The sequence below is a fragment of the Vulpes vulpes genome, chromosome 2 (assembly GCF_048418805.1).
Source record: "Vulpes vulpes isolate BD-2025 chromosome 2, VulVul3, whole genome shotgun sequence".
NCBI lineage: Eukaryota > Metazoa > Chordata > Mammalia > Carnivora > Canidae > Vulpes > Vulpes vulpes.
Window position 1 is genome coordinate 21,073,013 of NC_132781.1, and position 21,391 is coordinate 21,094,403.

At 52.9% G+C, this 21,391-nt stretch overlaps 2 protein-coding genes across 2 annotated transcripts; both read left to right on the forward strand.

The window, feature by feature from the left end:
* The first annotated feature begins 265 nt into the window (after positions 1-265).
* Positions 266-4,680, forward strand: KRT15 (keratin 15). The gene is made up of 8 exons (XM_025987125.2): positions 266-993; positions 1,873-1,955; positions 2,081-2,237; positions 2,702-2,863; positions 2,949-3,074; positions 3,240-3,460; positions 3,782-3,807; positions 4,323-4,680. Exons 1-8 carry the CDS (start codon positions 454-456, stop codon positions 4,412-4,414), a joined length of 1,407 nt encoding a protein of 468 aa, XP_025842910.2. The 5' UTR covers positions 266-453; the 3' UTR covers positions 4,415-4,680.
* Positions 4,681-11,524: 6,844 nt separating this feature from the next.
* LOC112910765 (keratin, type I cytoskeletal 13) lies at positions 11,525-15,884 on the forward strand. Its single transcript, XM_025987043.2, has 8 exons — positions 11,525-12,222; positions 13,274-13,356; positions 13,541-13,697; positions 13,875-14,036; positions 14,125-14,250; positions 14,342-14,562; positions 15,230-15,255; positions 15,558-15,884. Exons 1-8 carry the CDS (start codon positions 11,704-11,706, stop codon positions 15,620-15,622), a joined length of 1,359 nt encoding a protein of 452 aa, XP_025842828.1. The 5' UTR covers positions 11,525-11,703; the 3' UTR covers positions 15,623-15,884.
* Positions 15,885-21,391: the final 5,507 nt, after the last annotated feature.

A 21,391-nucleotide genomic window follows, 5' to 3' on the forward strand; every position in this document is an offset into this window, starting at 1 on the left:
GGGTCGGGGGCTGGTGGCAGCAGAGAAGTCCATGGAGGGTAGATCTGGCCCCAGCTGCTCCAGCCCAGCAGGCGGAGGCCTGGTAGCTGCAGAGGGATCTGAGTTTGCTCCTCCACACGGAGTACAGAGATGAATCTGCATTCGAAGTGTTAAAACCATGGCCCTGGGGCAAAACACCATTCATTCTGAATCATCTCTTTTGTTGCATTAAAAAAAAAAGAAAGAAAAGAGAGATTCCACATCAGCCAGGCAGAGGTGTGCAGGCAGTTGTGTTTGAACACAGGATTTGGCTTCCCTTTGGGGGAGGAGACGAGGTCCCACAACACCCTCTGAGGGGTATATAAGGAGCCCCAGGCTGGGGGGTGACTGGCGGTGCAGTGCTCTGCTTTCAGCCCAGCCTGCACCTGCACCAGCGCCTCTTCTGCTTGCTGAGAGCTCACCAGCTGCCTGGCTATGAGCACCACGTTTCTGCAGACCTCTTCCTCCACCCTTGGGGGTGGCTCTACCCGGGGGGGGTCCCTCTGGGCTGGGGGAGGCGGCTTTGGTGGCGGGAGTCTCCACGGGGGCGGTGGAAACCGCAGTATTTCAGCATCTTCTGCTAGATTTGTCTCCTCGGGGTCAGGAGGGGGCTATGGGGGTGGCATGAGCTGTGGCTTCGGTGGGGGGGCTGGTAGTGGTTTTGGGGGTGGCTTCGGTGGAGGGGCTGGTAGTGGTTTTGGCGGAGGCTTCGGAGGTGGCTTTGGTGGGGGTTTTGGTGGCGGCTTTGGTGACTATGGTGGTGGCGATGGTGGCCTCCTCTCTGGCAATGAGAAGATCACCATGCAGAACCTCAACGACCGCCTGGCCTCCTACCTGGACAAGGTGCGCGCCCTGGAGGAAGCCAACGGCGACCTGGAGGTGAAGATCCGTGACTGGTACCAGAAGCAGAGCCCCAGCAGCCCGGAGCGGGACTACAGCCCCTACTTCAAGACCATTGAGGAACTCCGGGACAAGGTGAGTTCTCAAGTGTCAGAGAGAGGGGCACAGGTAGCTGGTGCCCGCACACGTCTCTAATATCAACATTCCTAATGCCTCAAGGAAACTCCTGCCCAGGCAATGACTGTTGGTGTATAGTTTGGAGAGCAGCGAATGCTTTTCAGGTGCGGATGCAGGCACACCTCCGCTCACTTTGGCAGCATGGGAAGATCCTGAGAATTTGGTCAGGACCACGGGGGTCCGAGGTGGGGGGCAGTTACACACACCCTGCAGGGCTCTGCATAAAGTGCCCCTTTGCTTCTTTTGTAAGAACGGTAAGTGTAGCCTCAGGAGCCCTGAATGCCAGGACCACCTGCCTCACCCTTTGAGGACATTTTTGGTGCCAAAAGCAGTACTAGGGCTTAGGAGACCTGCAACTCATTATGCCAGCCACTTACTCATCCTTTCAACTCACCTGGACCGGTTTCCTCAGCTGTAGAATGCCTTCCTGACCCGCCGTCCAGGTTCCTATGGCTGTGGCATGTTCTGTGGGTCCATGGCTGTGTCAAGGTGTGCAGAAGGCCAGTGACCAGGGGAGGCTGGTGGACTATCCCCGAGAGGGCTGTTGTCAGAGTCCACTGAACTCCACCCCAACCCCTCCCAGCCAGGCAATTCCCATGGGGGAGTCCGGGCACCCCCGCCTCCTTGGTTTTTCAGGCCCTGGAAACAGGAAGGGTGGCATGGGGGTGGATCATTTAGTGGGTACTTGAGATGAGGCTGAGCACCACCCTGCGGAGCCTACTGGCTTCTGTGGCTGGTGTCAGTGGGGAGGTTGTCAGCGAGGGGTCTGACTCAGGGCGCAGGGTGGGGAGAGCATCAGGGGAGACAGAACAGGCACCAAGTCCCTGTCTCCTGCAGATCCTGGCAGCCACCATTGACAACTCCCGCGTCATCCTGGAGATTGACAATGCCAGGCTGGCAGCGGATGACTTCAGACTCAAGTGAGCTCCTGCCTCCCTCTCCCCTTCTGGATTCCCCCCTATTTCTTGGCCTTCTCTCCCTCCTCCAGCTCCAACAGCCCAGGCCTCTTGCTCTTCCTTACTCTGGGCTCCCTCTCTCTTCCCAGGTATGAGAATGAGCTGACCCTGCGCCAGGGCGTGGAGGCCGACATCAATGGCCTGCGCCGGGTGCTGGACGAGCTGACCCTGGCCAAGGCCGACCTGGAGATGCAGATCGAGGGCCTGAATGAGGAGCTGGCCTACCTGAAGAAGAACCATGAGGAGGTGAGGGCTGGCAGGGGCTGCGTGCTGGTGCCGGGAGGCAGAGTAGGGCTACTGGCACCTCCTCCTAGTTGGCTGAAGGGCTCCATGGTTCAGATATGCTCCCCTTCCACCCAAACAGAGGTTTCCATGGAGAGCAAGGGGGACCATCCTTTGGGGACCCAGACCCCTCTCCTTCTCAGACCCATAGCTAGGGCAGGTAGATAGTGTGACCTGCTGTTCTGATTGGGTTCAGGAGCTCAGACAAGGACCCTACTGTCTTGAGGTCCTCCCGTAGGACCCGGCAAGGAAGAGACGTCCTCAGAGCCAAGGGGTCCATGTGATCAAGCCTTGTCATATTCAGCGGGAAACAGAGGCCAGGGGTGGGTGCGCAGGAACTTGGAGGATGTATAGTGACTTGAGGGAGCTCAGACTCTCAGCAATCTCTTCTGCCTTCTGTCCCTAAATGACCCCTGCCCACCTTGCAGGAGATGAAGGAGTTCAGCAGCCAGCTGGCAGGTCAGGTCAACGTGGAGATGGACGCAGCACCTGGCGTGGACCTGACCCGCGTGCTGGCTGAGATGAGGGAGCAGTACGAGGCCATGGCGGAGAAAAACCGGCGGGACGCCGAGGCCTGGTTCTTCAGCAAGGTGGGCCTGACTTTACAGCCCTGCCCTGGCTCCCCAGGACTCCCCAGGCTCCGTGGGCCTCACATGTCATGTGTGTGACCTACAGACAGAGGAGCTGAACAAGGAGGTGGCCTCCAATACAGAGATGATCCAGACCAGCAAGACGGAGATCACAGACCTGAGGCGCACAATGCAGGGACTGGAGATCGAGTTGCAGTCCCAGATCAGCATGGTAGGGCCACCTGCCCCCAGCCCACCCCAGCCCACCCCAGTGTGGCCCAGCCTTTCCCACCGTCAAGGGCTGGTTCTCTGCACTCCGTTCGATGCCTGTCTGCATGCCCACGGCAGCTGCCTTCCTGGCCTGACCTGGTGTCTGCTGATCTATTGCCCCCTCTAGAAAGCTGGGCTGGAGAGTTCGCTGGCAGAGACGGAGTGCCGCTATGCCACGCAGCTGCAGCAGATCCAGGGGCTCATTAGCAGCCTGGAGGCCCAGCTGAGTGAGCTCCGCAGCGAGATGGAGTGCCAGAACCAGGAGTACAAGACGCTCCTGGACATCAAGACGCGGCTGGAGCAGGAGATCGCCACCTACCGCAGCCTGCTGGAGGGCCAGGACGCCAGGCAGGGGCGAGGGTGCAGGGGGAGGAGTGAGGGAGGGGCCCGTTGGGGTTGGGGTGGAGAGTCCTCTTACTCAGACAGCAATGGGACAGCAAAAAGGAAACAGATGGGGTGTTATTGTAGATCAGAATCTATCTGCTTTGGGGTGGCAGGTCTAGACAGGCTTTTGGGATGTCCCAGCCTCTAGAGAAGTCAGATGTGTGGGTGGTGGTGGTGGTGGGGGGCTGCTGTCGAGGATTGCTTAGCCAGCCACCAGAGGGGAGCCTCCCTTAGGGGGACCTGGGCTCATGCCTTTGTCTTACATCTGCTTCCCCTCTCTTTCAGGATGGCTGGCATTGGCACCAGAGAAGGTAAGAAGGCTTTTCCCGAGTGGGTAGCAAGGGGAGCTGGTGAAACCACCACTCCCCCTGGATGGGGTGGAAGGAGAAAGATGCCAAACACGCCAGTGGGGAGGGGACACACTCATACTAGGCGGTATCTCTTCCGCAGGGACCTTCTATCAGCTTCAGGAGAGTGGGGGCTGAAGATTTATTGAGAACCTTCCAGGTTGAGCAGGCTTTGTCCAGAGAATAGATTCCCCTAGGCCCCACCTTCCTGCATTTAATAGTAAGAATCACTTCCTGTTCACCTGCAGTAAAAAACCCCAACTTTCTTGCTCACTGTGGGCATAACTGTTGCTGCCACCACCCACCTCTATGATGAATGATTCCACACCAGACCTCCTGGCCACTCTCAAAGGATTGGCCAGTGGCCATTCTCAGAGATGTTGTCCAGTTCTCCCTGAGCTTCCCAAAGTCCTGCGTGCCTTGGGAAGGAGAACAGCAAGGGTCCCCCACTCTAAAAAGCTTGTTCCTTCTTTCTACAGCCTCCCTGGGAGGTGGTGGTGGCAAAGTTCGCATCAACGTTGAGGAGACAGTGGACGGGAAAGTGGTTTCTTCTCGCAAGAGAGAAGTCTGAATGCCGGGTGCAAGAGAGACGTCCCTTATCATCCCACCCTCCCCAGGCTGAGTGGAGGACTGGCCAGAGGGGCCAGAAGAGCAAACCCCAGTCCCTGCTTTCAGAGAGTCCACTTCTCCTTGTTGGGTGCTTGGCATGCCCCCCCCCTCCAACTTTCCCCATCTGCTTTAGAGCAAGGATGGCCAAGAAGCAACTGTCTTGTGTAACAAGCTCATTTGTACCATGTCTGTCTATGCAATAAAGAATTGCTTGGCCTTTTGCAAATATCTCATGGTAGTATGTCCACTTTTTCTTGTTGGAGGCCTCGTGGGCCTAGGACCCGCATGGTGACATCTCTTCTTATTTTGGCCTCTTCCTTGAATGGTCATAATTGATTCTTTGGGGTGTCCAGGGCGCCTAGGACCAACTCAGGCTGCTCAGGTGACCTGCTGTTCTGGCTTATTCTGTCTAGTGATCATGGAAACAGGAGATGGGGATATTCCTCAGAGAAGTTTGGTGCACCTAGCACAGTACTTGTCACATTGAACAATTATTTACTGAACGATTGACTGTATAGGTTGTATCGGTTCACCGCTCGTGGTTGGCACTTTGCGAGGTGACTCCACCCTTGGGTCTTGTTTAATGCAACTGTAGGTGGTTGGGATTTATGATTCTCATCTTAGAGATGAGGGAGTCAGGGAGGTGAATAACTTTGCCGGGGGCCTCATGGATGGATAGTGAACAACAGGGCTAGGACTGGGCCCCACATCTGCATGACTCAAAGTCTAGTGCTTGTTCCAGGAGCCCAGGCCCTGGCCCTTTACAATTCATTGCCAAGACCTTCCCCCTTGTTTCTGGGCCTCCCACATGTGTCCCTAGAACCTCTCCTCTTTTCCAGTCAGGCACACCTGACCTCTAGAGTGGCTGAGCCAGGTAACATCTCTGCCACCTGCAAAGAGGAACCATATCTACCCCATCACCCCGTGAAGCCACCACCCTCCTTCCCATAAGGCAATTAAAGTGCTCAGAGGGAAAGACAGCAACTCCAGGAAGCCTTCCCTGATTTCTCCGAGCTTAAGTCCAAAGAAACATCAATCCCTTATTGCCCTCCTTAGTCCAAACCCCACTCCTGCTCCTCGGTCTCTAGCATCTCTGCTCTTGGGCTTCTTAGAGCAGCAGCATACACACACACTTAATTTGTTGCCTCTGGTCTGAGGCTGATTCCTCTGGGGTTCATAACCCTGGACAGAGGGCAAGGAATGAGGAAGCAGAGAACTCTGGGTGCTGTGGCTGGGCTGGGCTCTGGTGAGGACTAGGGGGAGAGGGAGAACCCATTTCTTAGTCCTGCTGGGAAGAGGAGGTTGGAGGTGCTTCTGTTCTCCTGAGGATCAGATCATTTTGGGTGAGGATCAAGTCCTCTGAGAGGGCCTCCATGAGTTTTGCTGAGTGAAACTCCTTGCCCAGCAATCCTGGTTCGAGAGATGACCATTCTCAGAGAGGTCCTTATTTTTTTCTGGGGGAGACTTAATCTAGAATGTGCCTTCTGAGTACACAATTTAAGGCCAGACTTCTCTTGGGCTGGGGGAATGAAACAGAATTTGTTAAGTGTCTGCACTATGCAGGGCTCTGGGCAGTGCATTCAATGGACGGTATCTCAGTTTTTCTTCCAGAGGCTTTGTAAAGGTGGGGTCAGTCTGCAGCATCGGTTTTCAGAGAGGAAACTGAGGCACAGGGAAGTTCAGGAACCTGAATGAAGTCCCAAGGCAGGAAATCGTGAGGCTGAGTCTGGGACCGGTCTTTCTGATTTCAGACCCTTGATGTCATGAGGGTGATGGAAACTGGCAACACCTTTCTTAAGAGGGTGTGTGAATCTGAAATCCCTTTCTTAACCTCCGTGGGCAGCCTGTTCAAATGTCATACAGCCATTCCTGTCAGAAAGATAATTCTCATGTCTAACCTTGGTCTCTCATGCCGTGGCTTGAGCTCATGCTGAAGTCCAAAGCATTAGCTGTCATGTCCCTGACATCCTGAGAGTAGCCAGGCCCCTTCCTGAGTCTCTTGGGTCCAAGGCCTGACTGTTGCTTCTGCTTCCCTGGTCTCCGGGCCTTTGTCAAGAAGTCTCAGGTCTTCAAAGCAATCCCAAAAGGGTTTTTTTTTAGCCCATAGTTTGCCAAAATAACCTTTCCAAAGGTGCAAAGAGTAAAGGTGGGGCTCCCCCGCATCCAGTGGGCCTCGTCTCAGGGCCTGACCCTGGGCTGGAGAGGGAAAGCTGCTTCTGTTTCCTTGGAGTGCCCGATCTCCTGGGATTCTGGGGTCAGAGGAGCCGTCAGAGAAGTCCTTGGACTTGCCAAATCCTGTTTTCTGCCTGACCCTGGAGTGAGATGCTCACACCCAGGGATTGCTGGTTCCTGATCGAGCCCTTTAAATAGTCTTTGGGCAAAGTTGGCCCGCCTCCTGCTTGCCCCTGGGCTGAAGTTGGGCTTGGTTGCCAGCCAATCAGGGAGGAAGGCAGCAGGCCTCCCTTTATCCCTGGAGAGGCTAGCTTTGGGACCAGGGATTAGGGCCTTGGGCTAACCTTGGGCGAGGCAAGGTTTCCCAGAGTTGCATGGGGCGTGCCATCCCATCTCCCTGAGGGAAGATCTCAAGGTTTTCTCTTGAGTTGATCTATATCTTAGTATCTCAAGAGGGGAACCTGGCCTGTGAGATGGGTGACAGCAGAGGTTGTGTCTCCTTGCACTGCTGAGCCCTCAATGTGGGAGCTACATAAATATTTGTTGAATTAATGCATGATCTTACTCTTCCTCTGCCTTTTCCTGCCTTATACATGGCTCCAGACATTCACTAGTATCTTGGGTGAGTGTGTACTTGATGACCACTTGTTTCTCAATGGGCAGCTGGCAGCTTTTCCTGTGAGATTCGCAGCTGGGATGACCCCATTGGATGCTATTCTTGGTTGCCATCCCCTCTTCACCTAAAGCCAGCAAAGTATCCCTGAAATGACTTCTGAGGCATTTGACAGCTTCCCTCTGCCAGGAATAGTCTTTGGAGGTACTTAAAGACCTTCTCCCCAGGAAATGTAAAACTGAATTGGGGAAATAAGATAGGAATGCCACCAACTGTCACTTGTCTGGTCCTCGTGGACACCATGCTGGCTGCAGGGACCAGAGAGGGAAGCAGAGCAAACTGGCACAGAATGGAGGCCCAGGACAGGTCATGACACAAGGATGAGCTTGAATTTCCTCATTTGTAAAAGGGAGGGCATAGCAACCTTCTGCCTGCCAAATTTTCTCATGCGTCAGGCGCCTCTCAAATGCGAACTCATCTAATGCCTGGTTTTCAGTTGTGGTCACCAAACCACTGAAAGGTTGAGTAACTTTCCCAAGGTTATACAGCCAGTCAATGGCAGATGTGGGGTTGAAACACAGTTGCACCTAATTCAAAGCCTTTGCCAACCTCATTGGTTTTCTGAGAAGCCTGGGTGGTATGAAAGGGATTTTAGAAAGCTAGGTACTACAGCCATATAAGGACCTGGGGCATTGACCCTGGGACTGATCTCTCTGATTTCAGACCCTTACTTTTCCCTTGATGTCATGAGTGTGGTAGAAACTGACCACACCTTTCTTAAGACGTGTGTTAATCTGAAATCCTTTTTTTTTTTTTTTTGGTATATTTTTTTATTGGAGTTCGATTTGCCAACATATGAAATCCCTTTCTTAACCTCTGTCCGAAGCAACTTTCTGCCTGTCAAATCTGGAGAAGGCTCCTGAATACTGCTACGTGAAACAAGTGTCTCTGAGGGCAAGGGGGGCTGACCAGATGGCCCAGGTTCACTGCCTGGGGAAAGTCTGCTTTTCCTGAGAGGCCCCTTCCCCATGTGAGAGCCTCAAGATGTTTTCAAGGGGGTGCTCAGCCATCCTGGGCTCCAGGCCCTGTATGGTCTAGGGAAAGAGAGAAGAAGGAAAGAGCCTGATCCGAGAGCCAAGCGAGGATCCCCAAATTAGGAGCTGCGGCACAGGATTTAAGCCTCTGTGCACATGAACAATCTGGCAATGCTGTGCAAATCCTTGAGAATCAGAGACTCAGAAAGGCATTTTGCTGAAGGAAACTTAGAAGTCATGTAACATAAGGTCCATGAGTTTGTGGGGAGCTGGAAAGCCACGGATTTCTTTTTGCCTCCATTGCCTTGGGCCTTGGCATTCTGAGTCTCATGTTCGCCACGTGTGAAATGAGGACTTTGGATGGGAAAATTCCTATGACGACTCTGGCTTTGACATTCTGCATTTAGCACCTCGCAAACCCCCGAGTTTTGGGGCCCACACCAGGACAGACAGCAGATAGGCTGACCTGTCAGGCCATCAGCTGCACAGGCTCAGCAGCTGTGGGAACCAGGACCATCTGCCCACTGCGCCTGCAGTGACAGGGAGCCTGGGAGTGCACAGGGCAACTGAGGACGCCCATGCTTGGGCCGTGACGAGGGCCTGAAAGGGCTTTAGTGGGTAGTAGCAAAGAGCACAGACCCTGGAGCTGGAGGTTGGAAGCTTGGGCAACGAATTCAACCTTTCTAGGCCTCTGTGTCCCCAAGTGCATGACAAAAACCGTAGAGTGTTTAACAGAAAGTTCAAGAAATGTTAGCTAGTGTTATTTTATTATCTTTAAGGAATCCAGAATGGAACGCTAAGGGATTATATACTGAGTTCACAGCATGAGTTGGGGTAGAGAGAGCCAGAGACGAGGTTTAAATCTTGAGTTCATGGTGATCTTGAACAAGTAACACAGGATCCCTGGGCTTCAGCTATCTCATCCACAAAATGGGGCCAAGAAAAACCCTCTCCCGTTGTTGTGCGGACTCAGTGACAGTGTGTGAAGCATAGCCTTGTTTTCAGGGTGGTGGGGGTGGGTGTTGAGGGGGGCTGTTCACAAATGCAGCTTTCCCTCCCCTTACTGAAATCAGTGTGGTTTTGTCAGAAAGCAAAGAAGGAAGCTGAAGACCGTGAGCAGGAGTGCCTCAGCCCCGGCACTCCATCCTGCCTCATCAGGAGGAGCAGGGCCGAGAGGCGAAACTGGGGCCCCGGGATGGGTCTCTGCCCAGCTTCCTCCGGGAGGGCCTTGGGGTTCATCATGGGTCAGAGGAAGGCATTCCTGTGTCAAGGCACCATAAGTACCTTCCTGGGAGGGGAGTGGCGGGGAGGGGCCGTGCCCTGACCCTGCAAGGGGAGGCATGTCACGGCCACCCTGTGTTTGTACTACAGGGACTTTGGAGGATCTGTGGCATTGTTCCTCTATGAGGCGTTGGCCTGAACCTGCTGTTAGCCCTTGGAGGGAGGATCATCACTCCAGGCCTGGCAGGTTCTATTAATCACCTTCTTGTCAGTTTTGATCCTCTACTGAGAGAGAGAGGAGAGCCTAAGAGCTCTTGCTTTGGCTGAATCACACAGCTTTTCAGAGAGCAGGCGAGAATGCTGAGCTATTAGTTTGGGGCAGGAGGGCTGGGCAGGGTCAGAGGTCAGCCTGAACCCCTGGCCGCCCTGTGAGACCCCAAACACGCCCTGGCTCTCTTCCTAGTGTTGACACCCGCTGGGTGAAGCACAGGTCGGCTTCCCTACCCAAAGAAAACAAAGGGCAGGATAACCCTGACTCAGAGCCCTCTTTTCTGGCTTGCTGAATCAGCGAAGGGGTTTTTAGGATAACCTGGAGCCTGGGTTACCCCACCCTAGCCCTTAGCCTGGTCCAGACCCCATGGCTGCTGTAGGCCAGCAGGCTTTCCCTTAGAGGCCACCCATGGTAACCCTGGCTCCCTCGGTGAGTGGGTTGCATCCTCCTATATGGCCTCTTGATCAAATGCTCACAAGCTGAGACAGGTGTCCTGTGACCAGGGTTCTAGAAAGAGCCCTGTTAGGCATTATAAGACTTCCTTTCCAGGGGCACCTGCCTTCAGCTCAGGGTGTGGTCTGGGGTTTTGGGATCGAGTCCAGCATCAGAGTCCCTTTGGAGCGCTGCTTCTCCCTCTGCCTGTGTCTCTGCATATCTCTGTGTGTCTCTCATGAATAAATAAATAAAGAAAAAAAATCTGAAAAAAAAAAAAAAAAGACTTTCTTTCTGGATTTGACTCTGCCTCTAAGGCAGCTGGTATAATGGTATGATTGAATACAGAGGTCAGACTGATCCAGGGCTTCTCAACCTCGACACACACTATTGACCTTTTGGGCTGGAGGATTCTTTGTTATGGGGGCTGTCCTCTGCATTGTAGGATATTTAGCAGCATCCCTGGTAATTGTGCTCTAGATACCAGTAGAATCCCCGTGTTCGGATGACTGAAATGTCTGTGGACATTGTCAAATGTTCTCCAGGGAGCAAAAAGAGCCCCTCGCTGAGATCTCTCAATTAACTGATGGGGACAGAAGTGGGATTGTGGTCTCATTAGGTGCATAGGGTGTGGGTAATTGACTGGGAAAAGGTATGAGGAGCTTTATGGAGCGCTAAAAATGGTCCGGGTTAAGGGTACACAGGTGAACACATGCTTGAAGCTTCCTACATAGGTAAAAATGTGTTAAGCTAGACACTAATGGTTTGTGCAATCTACTGTATGAATTATATACCTACAAGAGCAGGCTTTGTATCAGATAGAACCAGACTTGGGTTTTTAGTCCTGACTACCCTTAAAGTCTCGACTTCCTGTGTGTAAAATGGGGCGGCCAGTAGGATCTACATTAGTCCTGGAGCTTTTTTTCCCCCCAGCCTAAATACCTTCAAGGTAGTCGATCCTATAGGACCGAGCAAAGTTCTTCATCATAGTCGCTGGGCGCACTGGAGTAGGTAAAATGCTAACAAGGATGCAGAACATTCTAGTCTGAAGTTTTAGAAATAGAAAGAAGGGAGCTGAGGGCTGCGGTGACTTTGTAAAGCACAGGGCCACCTTGCAGCTCCGTCCCCATTCTAGTGTGGGGTGGAGCTGAGAGCCTGTGGAGTGAGCTCCCTAAGTGCAGACGTGGAATGGAATTCAGCTGTCAAAAGGGTAGTCTCAGGCAGAGCACTGTTCCCTCTGAATCATCCCTTTTGTTAAGGATTTAAAAAAAAAAAAGCCACCCCCAAAGGCACAACCCACCTTGGAGAGCAGAGGTAACTGGGCTTGTGGGAAACAGAAGTGCAGTTGGCACCAGTCAGAGGGTGGGGAAGGGAGGAGAGAAGATGGGGCAATTGTCCAACCTTGTGGAGGGCAGTATAAAAGGCTCCCACTCTGGGGAAGAGCCACAGTCTTCGGCCCAGGCCAAACCCAGCTCCCGTCCACACCTGCTCCTCATCTTGCTCTCACCATGAGCTGTCGCCTGCAGAGCTCCTCTGCCAGCTATGGAGGTGGTTTCGGGGGTGGCTCTTGTCAGCTTGGGGGAGGCCGCAGTATCTCTACTTGCTCAACCCGCTTTGTCTCTGGGGGATCAGCTGGGGGATACGGGGGTGGCATGAGCTGCGGCTTCGGTGGGGGCGCTGGGAGTGGTTTTGGGGGTGGCTTCGGTGGAGGGGCTGGTAGCGGTTTTGGCGGAGGCTTTGGAGGTGGCTTCGGAGGTGGCTTCGGAGGTGGCTTTGGTGGGGGTTTTGGCGGCAGCTTTGGTGACTATGGTGGTGGCGATGGTGGCCTCCTCTCCGGCAATGAGAAGATCACCATGCAGAACCTCAACGACCGCCTGGCCTCCTACTTGGACAAGGTGCGTGCCCTGGAGGAGGCCAACACCGAGCTGGAGGTGAAGATCCGAGACTGGCACCTGAAGCAGAGCCCCAGCAGCCCGGAGCGGGACTACAGCCCCTACTATAAGACCATCGAGGAGCTCCGGGACAAGGTGAGCCCTTGGATGTTGGCGAGCTTTCTTCCAAGCTGGGCAGAGCTGCAGAGGCCAGGGAACACGGTATCCCACAGGACCAGAGGACATTGTGTGGTGGGATCCTCACCTCGCCTGTGGAGGAAAATTCTAGTCTCTTACTACTGAGCGTCTCTACTCCCGATAAGCTTTCTTATGCCACCGCTCCCCAAATGCGTTCTTTCCCATTGTCCATTTTTACTGCTGTTATTAGTCATATCAACATTTTTACTGCTTTCCAAACAGTTATGTTATTAACGACTTGATCCCTATAATTCCAGCCCACTGAGCGGTTTGGAAACCATGACTAAAATCGTCAGAGAAAGGGATATGTGTTCACTCATTGGTCTGGGAATACTAGTTGCTTTTGTAGGGGCCCCATTCACACTGTTATTCTCAAGTGGCTGTGAGGTGTGGGAGGTGGAGGCAGAGGCTTAGGCTGGGTTAAGCGGAGCTGAGATTCCTTCATCACGGCTTGTCTGTCACACTGGGGTCCCAGCTTGTTGGAACAGAAATCCACCTGCCTGGGCTGGGTCCCAGCTATGTGCGGTAGATTTTAACCACTTCAGAATATGAGAGTTTAGACAAGAAACTCAAATGGATGGGAATATGTATTGGCTCTTCCTTCTGCTCAGCCCGGAGGCCAGCTCCAGTGAGCCTACTATGAGCTGTGTGGACCCAGGCTGACCCCCGCCCCCCCTTAAGGAATAGGCTGTCATGATGATAAACTAGAGAGATGGCTAGTCTGAGGCTTTCAGGACATGACTAACCAAAGATACCCTGGGCAGGGTCATTCCTCTGCAATGTACATTCCCACCTTCCCCATCACGGCCGGACACAGAATGCCCGAGTGATAGAGCCCGAGGAAGGACCTGCCCCGCCCCTCACTTTACCAGGGCCCAGAGAGAAGGGCCTTATCCCAGCTCACAGGGACAGGTGCCGAGGCAGTTTTGGACAACAGTCTTGCCTGTGTTTTCTCTTCCTCCTCCCCAAGCTCGTGGACCCTCCAGTGCTCACCTTCTGTATTTTGTAGATCCTGGCGGCCACCATCGACAATAACCGGGTCATTCTGGAGATTGACAACGCCAGGCTGGCGGCAGACGACTTCAGGCTCAAGTGAGTTCATTTTCCTCGCTGGCCTTTTCAAACTCTTTTATTTGAGACAAATGCTCGTCTCAATGGTGAAATCGGAGCATCCCAGGAGTGAAGGTTTTGGAGAAGTAGTGGAGTCCAGTGCAGAAGTAGGGGAGTGTCTAATATAATTTCTGTGTTGCTTTTTCAATTAAAAAATATCCTTTAGGTATGAGAACGAGCTGACCCTGCGCCAGAGCGTGGAGGCCGACATCAATGGCCTGCGCCGGGTGCTGGACGAGCTGACCCTGTCCAAGACCGATCTGGAGATGCAGATTGAGAGCCTGAATGAGGAGCTAGCCTACCTGAAGAAGAACCATGAGGAGGTGAGGGCTGGCAGGGGCCTTCCATGGCTGAAACGCTTCCAGTGATAAAGGGGAGCAGCCAGATTTAGCTCTCTGCTGTGGGACCTGGAAGCACTTCTCAGCACATGCTGGTAGCCCTCAGAGCCAAGAAGAGGGGGTATGAGGAGCTTCACACATCTCCTACTTCCATCCCTATAGGAGATGAAGGAGTTCAGCAACCAGATGGTAGGCCAGGTCAACGTGGAGATGGATGCCACCCCGGGCATTGACCTGACCCGTGTGCTGGCGGAGATGAGGGAGCAGTACGAGGCCATGGCGGAGAAGAACCGACGGGACGCCGAGGAATGGTTCCACAGCAAGGTACCCGGCCTTCTTACTCCGTGGAGCTGGGGGATGCCGGGGTGTCCCATTGGGCTCCTCTCTAACCTTCTTCCTGCTCTAATTTCAGAGTGCAGAGCTGAACAAGGAGGTGTCTACTAACACTGCCATGATTCAGACCAGCAAGACAGAGATCACGGAGCTCAGGCGTACGCTCCAGGGCCTGGAGATCGAGCTGCAGTCCCAGCTCAGCATGGTACACCTGCTGCCCCCTGCCCAGTGGCTGCCACCTCTTGCCCTCTCTGCCTGGCCTGGCTCCCCTCATCACTTCTTTGTTGTCCCACCAGAAAGCCGGGCTGGAGAGCACGCTGGCGGATACGGAGTGCCGCTATGCACTGCAGCTGCAGCAGATCCAGGGGCTCATTAGCAGCATCGAGGCCCAGCTGAGTGAGCTCCGCAGCGAGATGGAGTGCCAGAACCAGGAGTACAAGATGCTGCTGGACATCAAGACGCGGCTGGAGCAGGAGATCGCCACCTACCGCAGCCTGCTGGAGGGCCAGGATGCCAGGTAGGTCCTCTCAAGTCTCTCTCTTGGGAAGGTGACCACAGGACCCCTGGACATCCAAGCTGGCAGGGCCTTAGGTCCTCATGGCCTGCATGAAAGGGAACCTTCTGAACTTCAATGGATTGGATGAAGATCCAGGACCAAAACTCCCTGTTTTCTAGAATCGGTGGGGGCATTTCCTCAGCAGGCTGCGGGGCAGTACCTTTAAACTTTCTAGTTTGGGCCTTTGGATTAGACTGGCAGGAGTAGGGGCCATGCACAGAACATCTCATATTGGAGAATTTTTACCTTGGGTTCAGGTCAGCTGAACAAAGCTATAAATGTGGTGATTTAACTGCCTTCAGACCATTTGCAGGGATCAGGCAATCCTTGTGAGCTCAGGGTGAGTGCTGGGGGGTGGTAGTGGTACCAAATACACCCGAAAGAGGACTAAACTTCTGGCAAATGTCCTGGATTTGGGGCCAGTAATATCTCCTCCTGAGGCTTCACAGTCAGACAGACAGCAGGCAGGCCTAGTGGGCAACAGCTGCTGCCCCTTGGGCTGGGGGGCTCAGTTTGTCAATAAAAGCCCAGCTCAGGGGCTCTGAATGATCTGAGTCACTCCATGAGGACAGGTGAGCAGCTGTCTTCAGGTGCCTTTTGCTCATGTGACCTTTCTTCTTTCTCCCAGGATGGCTGGCTTAACTTCCTCAGGAGGTAAGGAAACAACCCTGGAAGGGGAGAGGAGAGTCCGGCACCTGTTCACTGCCCTAGGGGGCTATGGTGGAGGTGGTCATTTGCTCCTCTGTTTTCTTTTCAAAATAGCTGGCTCTGCCCCATAGAGCCACGGGGATACTTTGGAGAGAGCCAGTTTTGGGAATAGTAACATGAGAGTCCCTACCAACCAACTTCTAACCTGACCCAGGGAGGGGCTTAGGGCCTTTCTGGGAGTGGGATGTCTGACATGCTGAGGTGGGTCTTCTCCAGCCTGAGTGTCTCTTGCTCCCTCTATTTCTCAGGAAGCACCAGCGTCTCCATCACCACCACCTCTTCCAGCCGTACTTCAGACACCCGCAGGCCTTAGATCCACCGGGCTTCCTCTCCCTCTGTCCTCAGCATCCACGGGAGAGAGCTGATGGGTCCCTGTAGGAGAGAAGGAGAGACCACAGGATGCTCAGTCACTCCTGCTCTAGGCCCCCCTGCCTTGCACTATCCAGAGGGCAGGCCTTCATGCTTCTCTCCTGGTGTGCTTCCTCTTCTCCCTCACCTGGCTACTCTGATTTCTCAGCTTCTCTACTAAAGAGAAAAGTTAATCCAATAAAGTTTCCTGCCTTTTTGCAAATGTATTTTTGATTCTGGCCTGGTTTCTGAGGGTAGCACCTGCCAAGGCCCTGATTTGGGGCGGTGGGTGAATGGGTGCTGTTGGGCCATGAGACTCACCATGACAAGGTCTGGCCCAGGGAGCTCCCAGCTGGGAAGGACACAAGTCACCTGGACCAACCATCAGGACACAAACATGGGGGAGATGGGTGTCTCATGGATGATGGTGCTCAACAAACATGGACAAATGGGGCAAACTGGAGACATGGGGGGGCGGTATATGAGCCAGCTCAGCACCCTGTAGGATATAAGGCAGCAATGGGGTTCTAGTAGAGTCAGGTGATGGGGAGATGCAGGGGGCATCTGGGGCAGGCTTCAAAGGGCCAGTGCAGGGCTGACAATTAGCTCAACTTGCTGCCTTCCTGTTTTCTGCAGAGCCCTTGAATTTGTTTCCAGATTATTTGTTTGAGAGAGTGAGAAAGAGGAGAGAGAGAGAGAGAGAGAGAGAGAGAGAATATGAGTGAGGGGAAGAACAGAGGGAGAGGGAGAAGCAGGCTCCTTGTTGAGCAGAGAGCTCCCACATGGGGCTCGATCCCAGGACCCCAGGATCTTGACCTGAGCTGAAGGCAGATCCTTAACCGACTGAGCCACCCAGGTGCCCTAGAGCCTTTCCTTTTAAGCTGGTGGACTTCCAGACCTACACTTCCTCCCAACCCCCTGGACAGCCCCAAGGTCCTGTCATTCCAGCTCACTCAATGAATCAGCCGCATGACTTGATGAGTGGCCTTAATTTGGGCTGACCTTCCTTCCCAATTCCCCTCTGCACCCCTGTGCCCCCTGACTCTCTCGATGTCCCAGCTCAGACTTGCAGCCTCCTCTTGCTTGGCTCCCTCCTTACATGGAGGCTGGTCCTCTGGATTCTGGCACAGGTACACTTCTCTTTCTCCTTTTCATTTTCCCCTTGGCCCATCTGGGTCATATCTGTAGTCACAATTGCCAATACATGCTGATGACACTCCAGTGAGGCTCCTCTCCTATTGCCAGACTCTCATGCCCAACTGCACTGGTCATTGCCTCCTCAAAACTGCTTGTTGGAAGGAGCACCCCTCATTCCACCAGCTTTTCCTGGTGCCTCACCCCAGAGGACCTGGAAACCCAAGCCAGGAGCCCAACGAGTCACCTTGGCCTCCTCTCTCCCTCCCAAGCCCATCCTACGGATGCTGTTAGCTACAATGTCCTCACAGCCTCCTTGGCCTCCCTGCCTCCAGTTTGAGCTTCCCCTGCCTGCATCCTTGCTACACAGTCCAGTGGGGACAATTGCTGGAAATGGAAAGTCTTCCTCCTGGCTTAGTGATACTTCCATTGCTGCCCTTGGTCACTGAGGAAAACACTGACGCCTCCCTGGCAGAGAGGCCACCTTCCTGCCTCTCTCCAACCCTGAATTCTTTTTAAAAAAGATTTTATTTAAATTCAATGAATTAACATTAATGTATTATTGGTTTCAGAGGTAGAGGTCAGTGACTCATCAGTCTTACATAACACCCAGTGCTCATTACATTATGTGCCCTCCTTAATGCCCATCACCCAGTTACCCCATCCTTCCACCCCCCTCCCCTTCAGCAATCCTGTTTCCTATGATTAAGAGTTTCTTAGGGTTTGTGTCCCTTTCTGATTTTGTCTTGTTTTATTTTTCTCTCCCTTCCCCTATGACCCTCTGTTTCCTTTCTTAAATTCCACATATGAGTGAGATTGTATGATACTCGTCTTTCTCTGATTGACTTATTTTGCTCAGCATAATATCCTCTAGTTCCATCCACATCATTGCAAACGGCAAGATTTCATTTTTTTGATGGCTGAGTAGTAGTCCACTGTGTGGTGTCTGTGTCTGTGTCTGTGTATCACATCTTCTTTATCCATTCATCTGTCGATGAACATCTGGGCTCTTTCCTTAACTTGGCTTATTGTGGACATTGCTGCTATAAATGTTGGGGTGTAGGTGCCTCTTCGGGTCACTACATTTGTATATTTGGGGTAAATACCTAGCAGTGCAATTGCTAGGTTGTAGGGTAGCTCTGTTTTCAACTTTTTGAGGAACTTCCATATTGTTTTCCAGAGCGGCTGCACCAGCTTGCATTCTTGCCAACAGCGTAAGAGGGGTCTCCTTTCTCTGCATCCTCGCCAACATCTGTCATTTCCTAATTTGTTAATTTTAGCCATTTTTAAAAAAATTTATTTATTTATTTATTTAATTTTAGCCATTCTGACTGGTGTCAGATGGTATCTCATTGTGGTGTTGATTTGTATTTCTCTGATGCCATGTGATGTTGAGCATTTTTTTCATTGGTCTGTTGGCCATTTGTATGTCTTCTTTTTAAAAAAAGATTTAAAAAATTTATTTGAGAGAGAGAGACAGAGAAAGCAACAGAGAACATGAGCAGGAAGGAGAGGGAGAAGCAGACTCTTTGCTGAGCAGGGAGCCCAGTGTGGACTTGAGCCTCAGATGCTGGGATCATGACCTGAGCCAAAGGTAGATGCTCAACCCACTGAACCACTCTGGTGCTCCTGTATGTCTTCTTTGGAGAAATGTCTGTTCATGTCTTCTGCCCATTTTTTGACTGGATTATTTGTTTTTTGGGTATTAACTTTGATAAGTTCTTTTTTTAAATAAAGATTTTATTTATTTATTCATGAGAGAGAGAGAGAGAGAGAGAGAGAGAGAGAGGCAGAGACACAGGCAGAGGGAGAAGCAGGCTCCACGCAAGGGAGCCCGATGTGGGATTCGATCCCAGGACTCCAGGATCACGCCTGGGCCTAAGGCAGGTGCCCCAACTGCTGAGTCACCCAGGTGTCCCAAGTTTGATAAGTTCTTTATAGATTTTGGATACCTGCCCTTTATCTGATACGTCATTTGCAAATATCTTCTCCCATTCTGTGGGTTGCATTTTGGTTTTGTTGACTGTTTCCTTTGCTGTGCAGAAGCTTTTTATCTTTTTTTTTTTCAGAAGCTTTTTATCTTGATGAAGTCCCAATAGTTCATTTTTGCCTTTGTTTCCCTGGCCTTTGGAGACGTGTCTAGTGAGAAGTTGCTGTGGCCGAGGCCACAGAGGTTGCTGCCTGTGTTCTCCTTTAGGATTTTGATGGACTCTTGTCTCACTTTTAGGTCTTTCACCAACCCTGAATTTTATAATAGCCTCCTCTCACACCCTGGGGTCCTGCCACTGCAAACAGCTCTCGGTGACCCAGCCCTGTGGCTGAGAACCTCAGGCTCGTATTCAATGAGTGACTGCAGTGTGATCTGCCCTTCCTCCCCTCTTTCTCTCTGCACTTGCAACATTTTGTTGTGGGAGACTACCAGGTTTTTATTCAACCTTCAGGCTGAGATGAATACCCCCTTCTCTGTGGCCCCTGGATAGTGCGGGGTGTGTTCAGGTGTGTGCAGGTCCATACCTGCACAGCATTGACCATATGCTTGGAGGGGAGGGGCTGTCTTTGTGTGTCAGGGCCAGCCTGCTGCCGGGGCTCCGTCCTGCTTACTGGAGGGACAGGTGGATGGATGACTGGGCAGTGTCTGTCAGATGCCATCTAGTTTCTGTCATGGGGTTTAGGCTGGAACATAGATGGGCTCTCTGCCCTCTCCTTATTTTCCCTCTCTTCCCCTCCCCAGACCCTTGCATAGTTTATTTCCCTCGTTCTCTGTCTTCTTCCTCCTCCTCCAATCCCCAGTCTGCTGCGGGCTCAGGTGGTTGGCTTAGTCCCACAAGGATCACTCAGACATGGCCCACCCAGCTGACGAAGCCAGGTGGTTCCAGATGTCTCTCCCGTGTGGCAGACCAGGTGGGGCTGGGTTCTAGCTCACATGTCCAGAACCATGCTAGGAGCTGAGGCACCAGAGAGAAACAGGACCTGGCCTCCCCTCCCTAAAACTTTGTACCTGTCTATGACTCGGTTTGGTCAACAGTTGTTTATTGAGTGCCTGCTGTGTGACAGGCACTGTATGGGGGCCTGGACAGAGGGCAAAAGGTGGTGTCTGTCTTCAAGGAGTCCATGGACTGATTGCCCTGCAGAGGGAGGAGGCACCCCCAACAATAAGCGATTGCAACCTTTGAAGCTCAGCTCATGCTACACCTTCTCTGGTCATCCCCCACCACTCCCAGCATTCTCCATCTGTTACCAAGGTCTCCAGTGTCCCCAGCATCCCTGTATATTGATGACCATCACAGCAATTATTGGAGAGCAGGGCATAAGGGCCACAGGCTCTGGAGCAACAGCCCCCTTCTGCCTGTCCCGGCTCTGCCACATGTTTTGTTCATAACCCTGGCCAAGAGACTTATTTTGTGGACTCGCTTTCCTCACCCACCCAATGCTACCTCCTTTGGAGTGTATGAAAGTCAGGTGGTGAGGGCAGTCTCCGGCACATAGTAAGTGCTCAGTAAACGAGAGCTTTCCGACTCTCTTCCCTAACTGTGAGTTCTTTCAGAGCAGGCACAGTTTTGTAGTCCTCCTCATTCATACCCCGAATATTCTAGGAGCCCAATAAACGTGCTGGATGGAGGATGAGAGAGCAGATAGAGATGAGTTGTGGGGATGAAAGAGGTAAGGAAGCACATTCCACTGAGAGTGCCAAGAGAAGGGGTGTCCCCAGGCTGAGGGAGGGGCCAGGGCCAGAGGAGCTCCTCAAAGCTGAAACTTATAGCTGGTCCAAGGGCCCCTGGGGTCCATCCATATCCCAGGCTGGCTGGGTCGGGAGCAGCCCCTCCCCATGAGACCCAGGCCAAGGCTCTTTAGGGGGCAGCCTGTTCCTTTCCTGAGCTTGTGTTGACGAGCCTGGTGGGGTTTGAGGTGAGTGGTCCATGGGGAGCAGTGAGCTGACCCCTGGGCCTGGTGGGGGCTCTGGCCTGAGGCCCTTTCACCCAGCCCGGGGATGATGCTGAGAGGCTGGACTCCATATAAGCACCTCTGTGGCCCTATTGGGAGTCTCCAGGAAGCCAGGAGGGAAGCCCAGGAGGGGCTCTGCAAGCCAACCAGGAGCCTTCCAGAACTGGAAGCATATGGTCACCTCAGTGACACTGTCTGATGGGTGGGACTTTTCACCTGGGATTCAATTTCCTCCCCTGTCATCTGTAGGGGGTGGCCATGTGAGGGAGGGCAGTTTTATCAGGACTGCTGGGTCCCTATTTCCTTCCCCTGTTGGCTAGGTGCCCACGTCCACCCCAGGCTCACACCCCAGCTTCCCAGGGCTGTGGCTATGAGCCTCTGGCTAGTCTCTATGTTGTGATGGCCACTGAGGACATGTGAAGGCAAGAAATGCCAACACAGAAGGGATGAAAATAAAGGGGGAAAGGAACAATGTGTCTAGCACTTGACTCTTTACAGAGCTCCCTTTCCTTCTTTATTTCATCTTGGTAACAAGTCCATGAGTTGGCACCATTGTGCTCATTTTACACATCTGAAGACTGAGGCCCAGACTGGTGAAGGGGGCTGCCTACCGTGAGAGCGGGGATCCGTGTTCCAAGGTGCTTTCCAAGACTGTGGT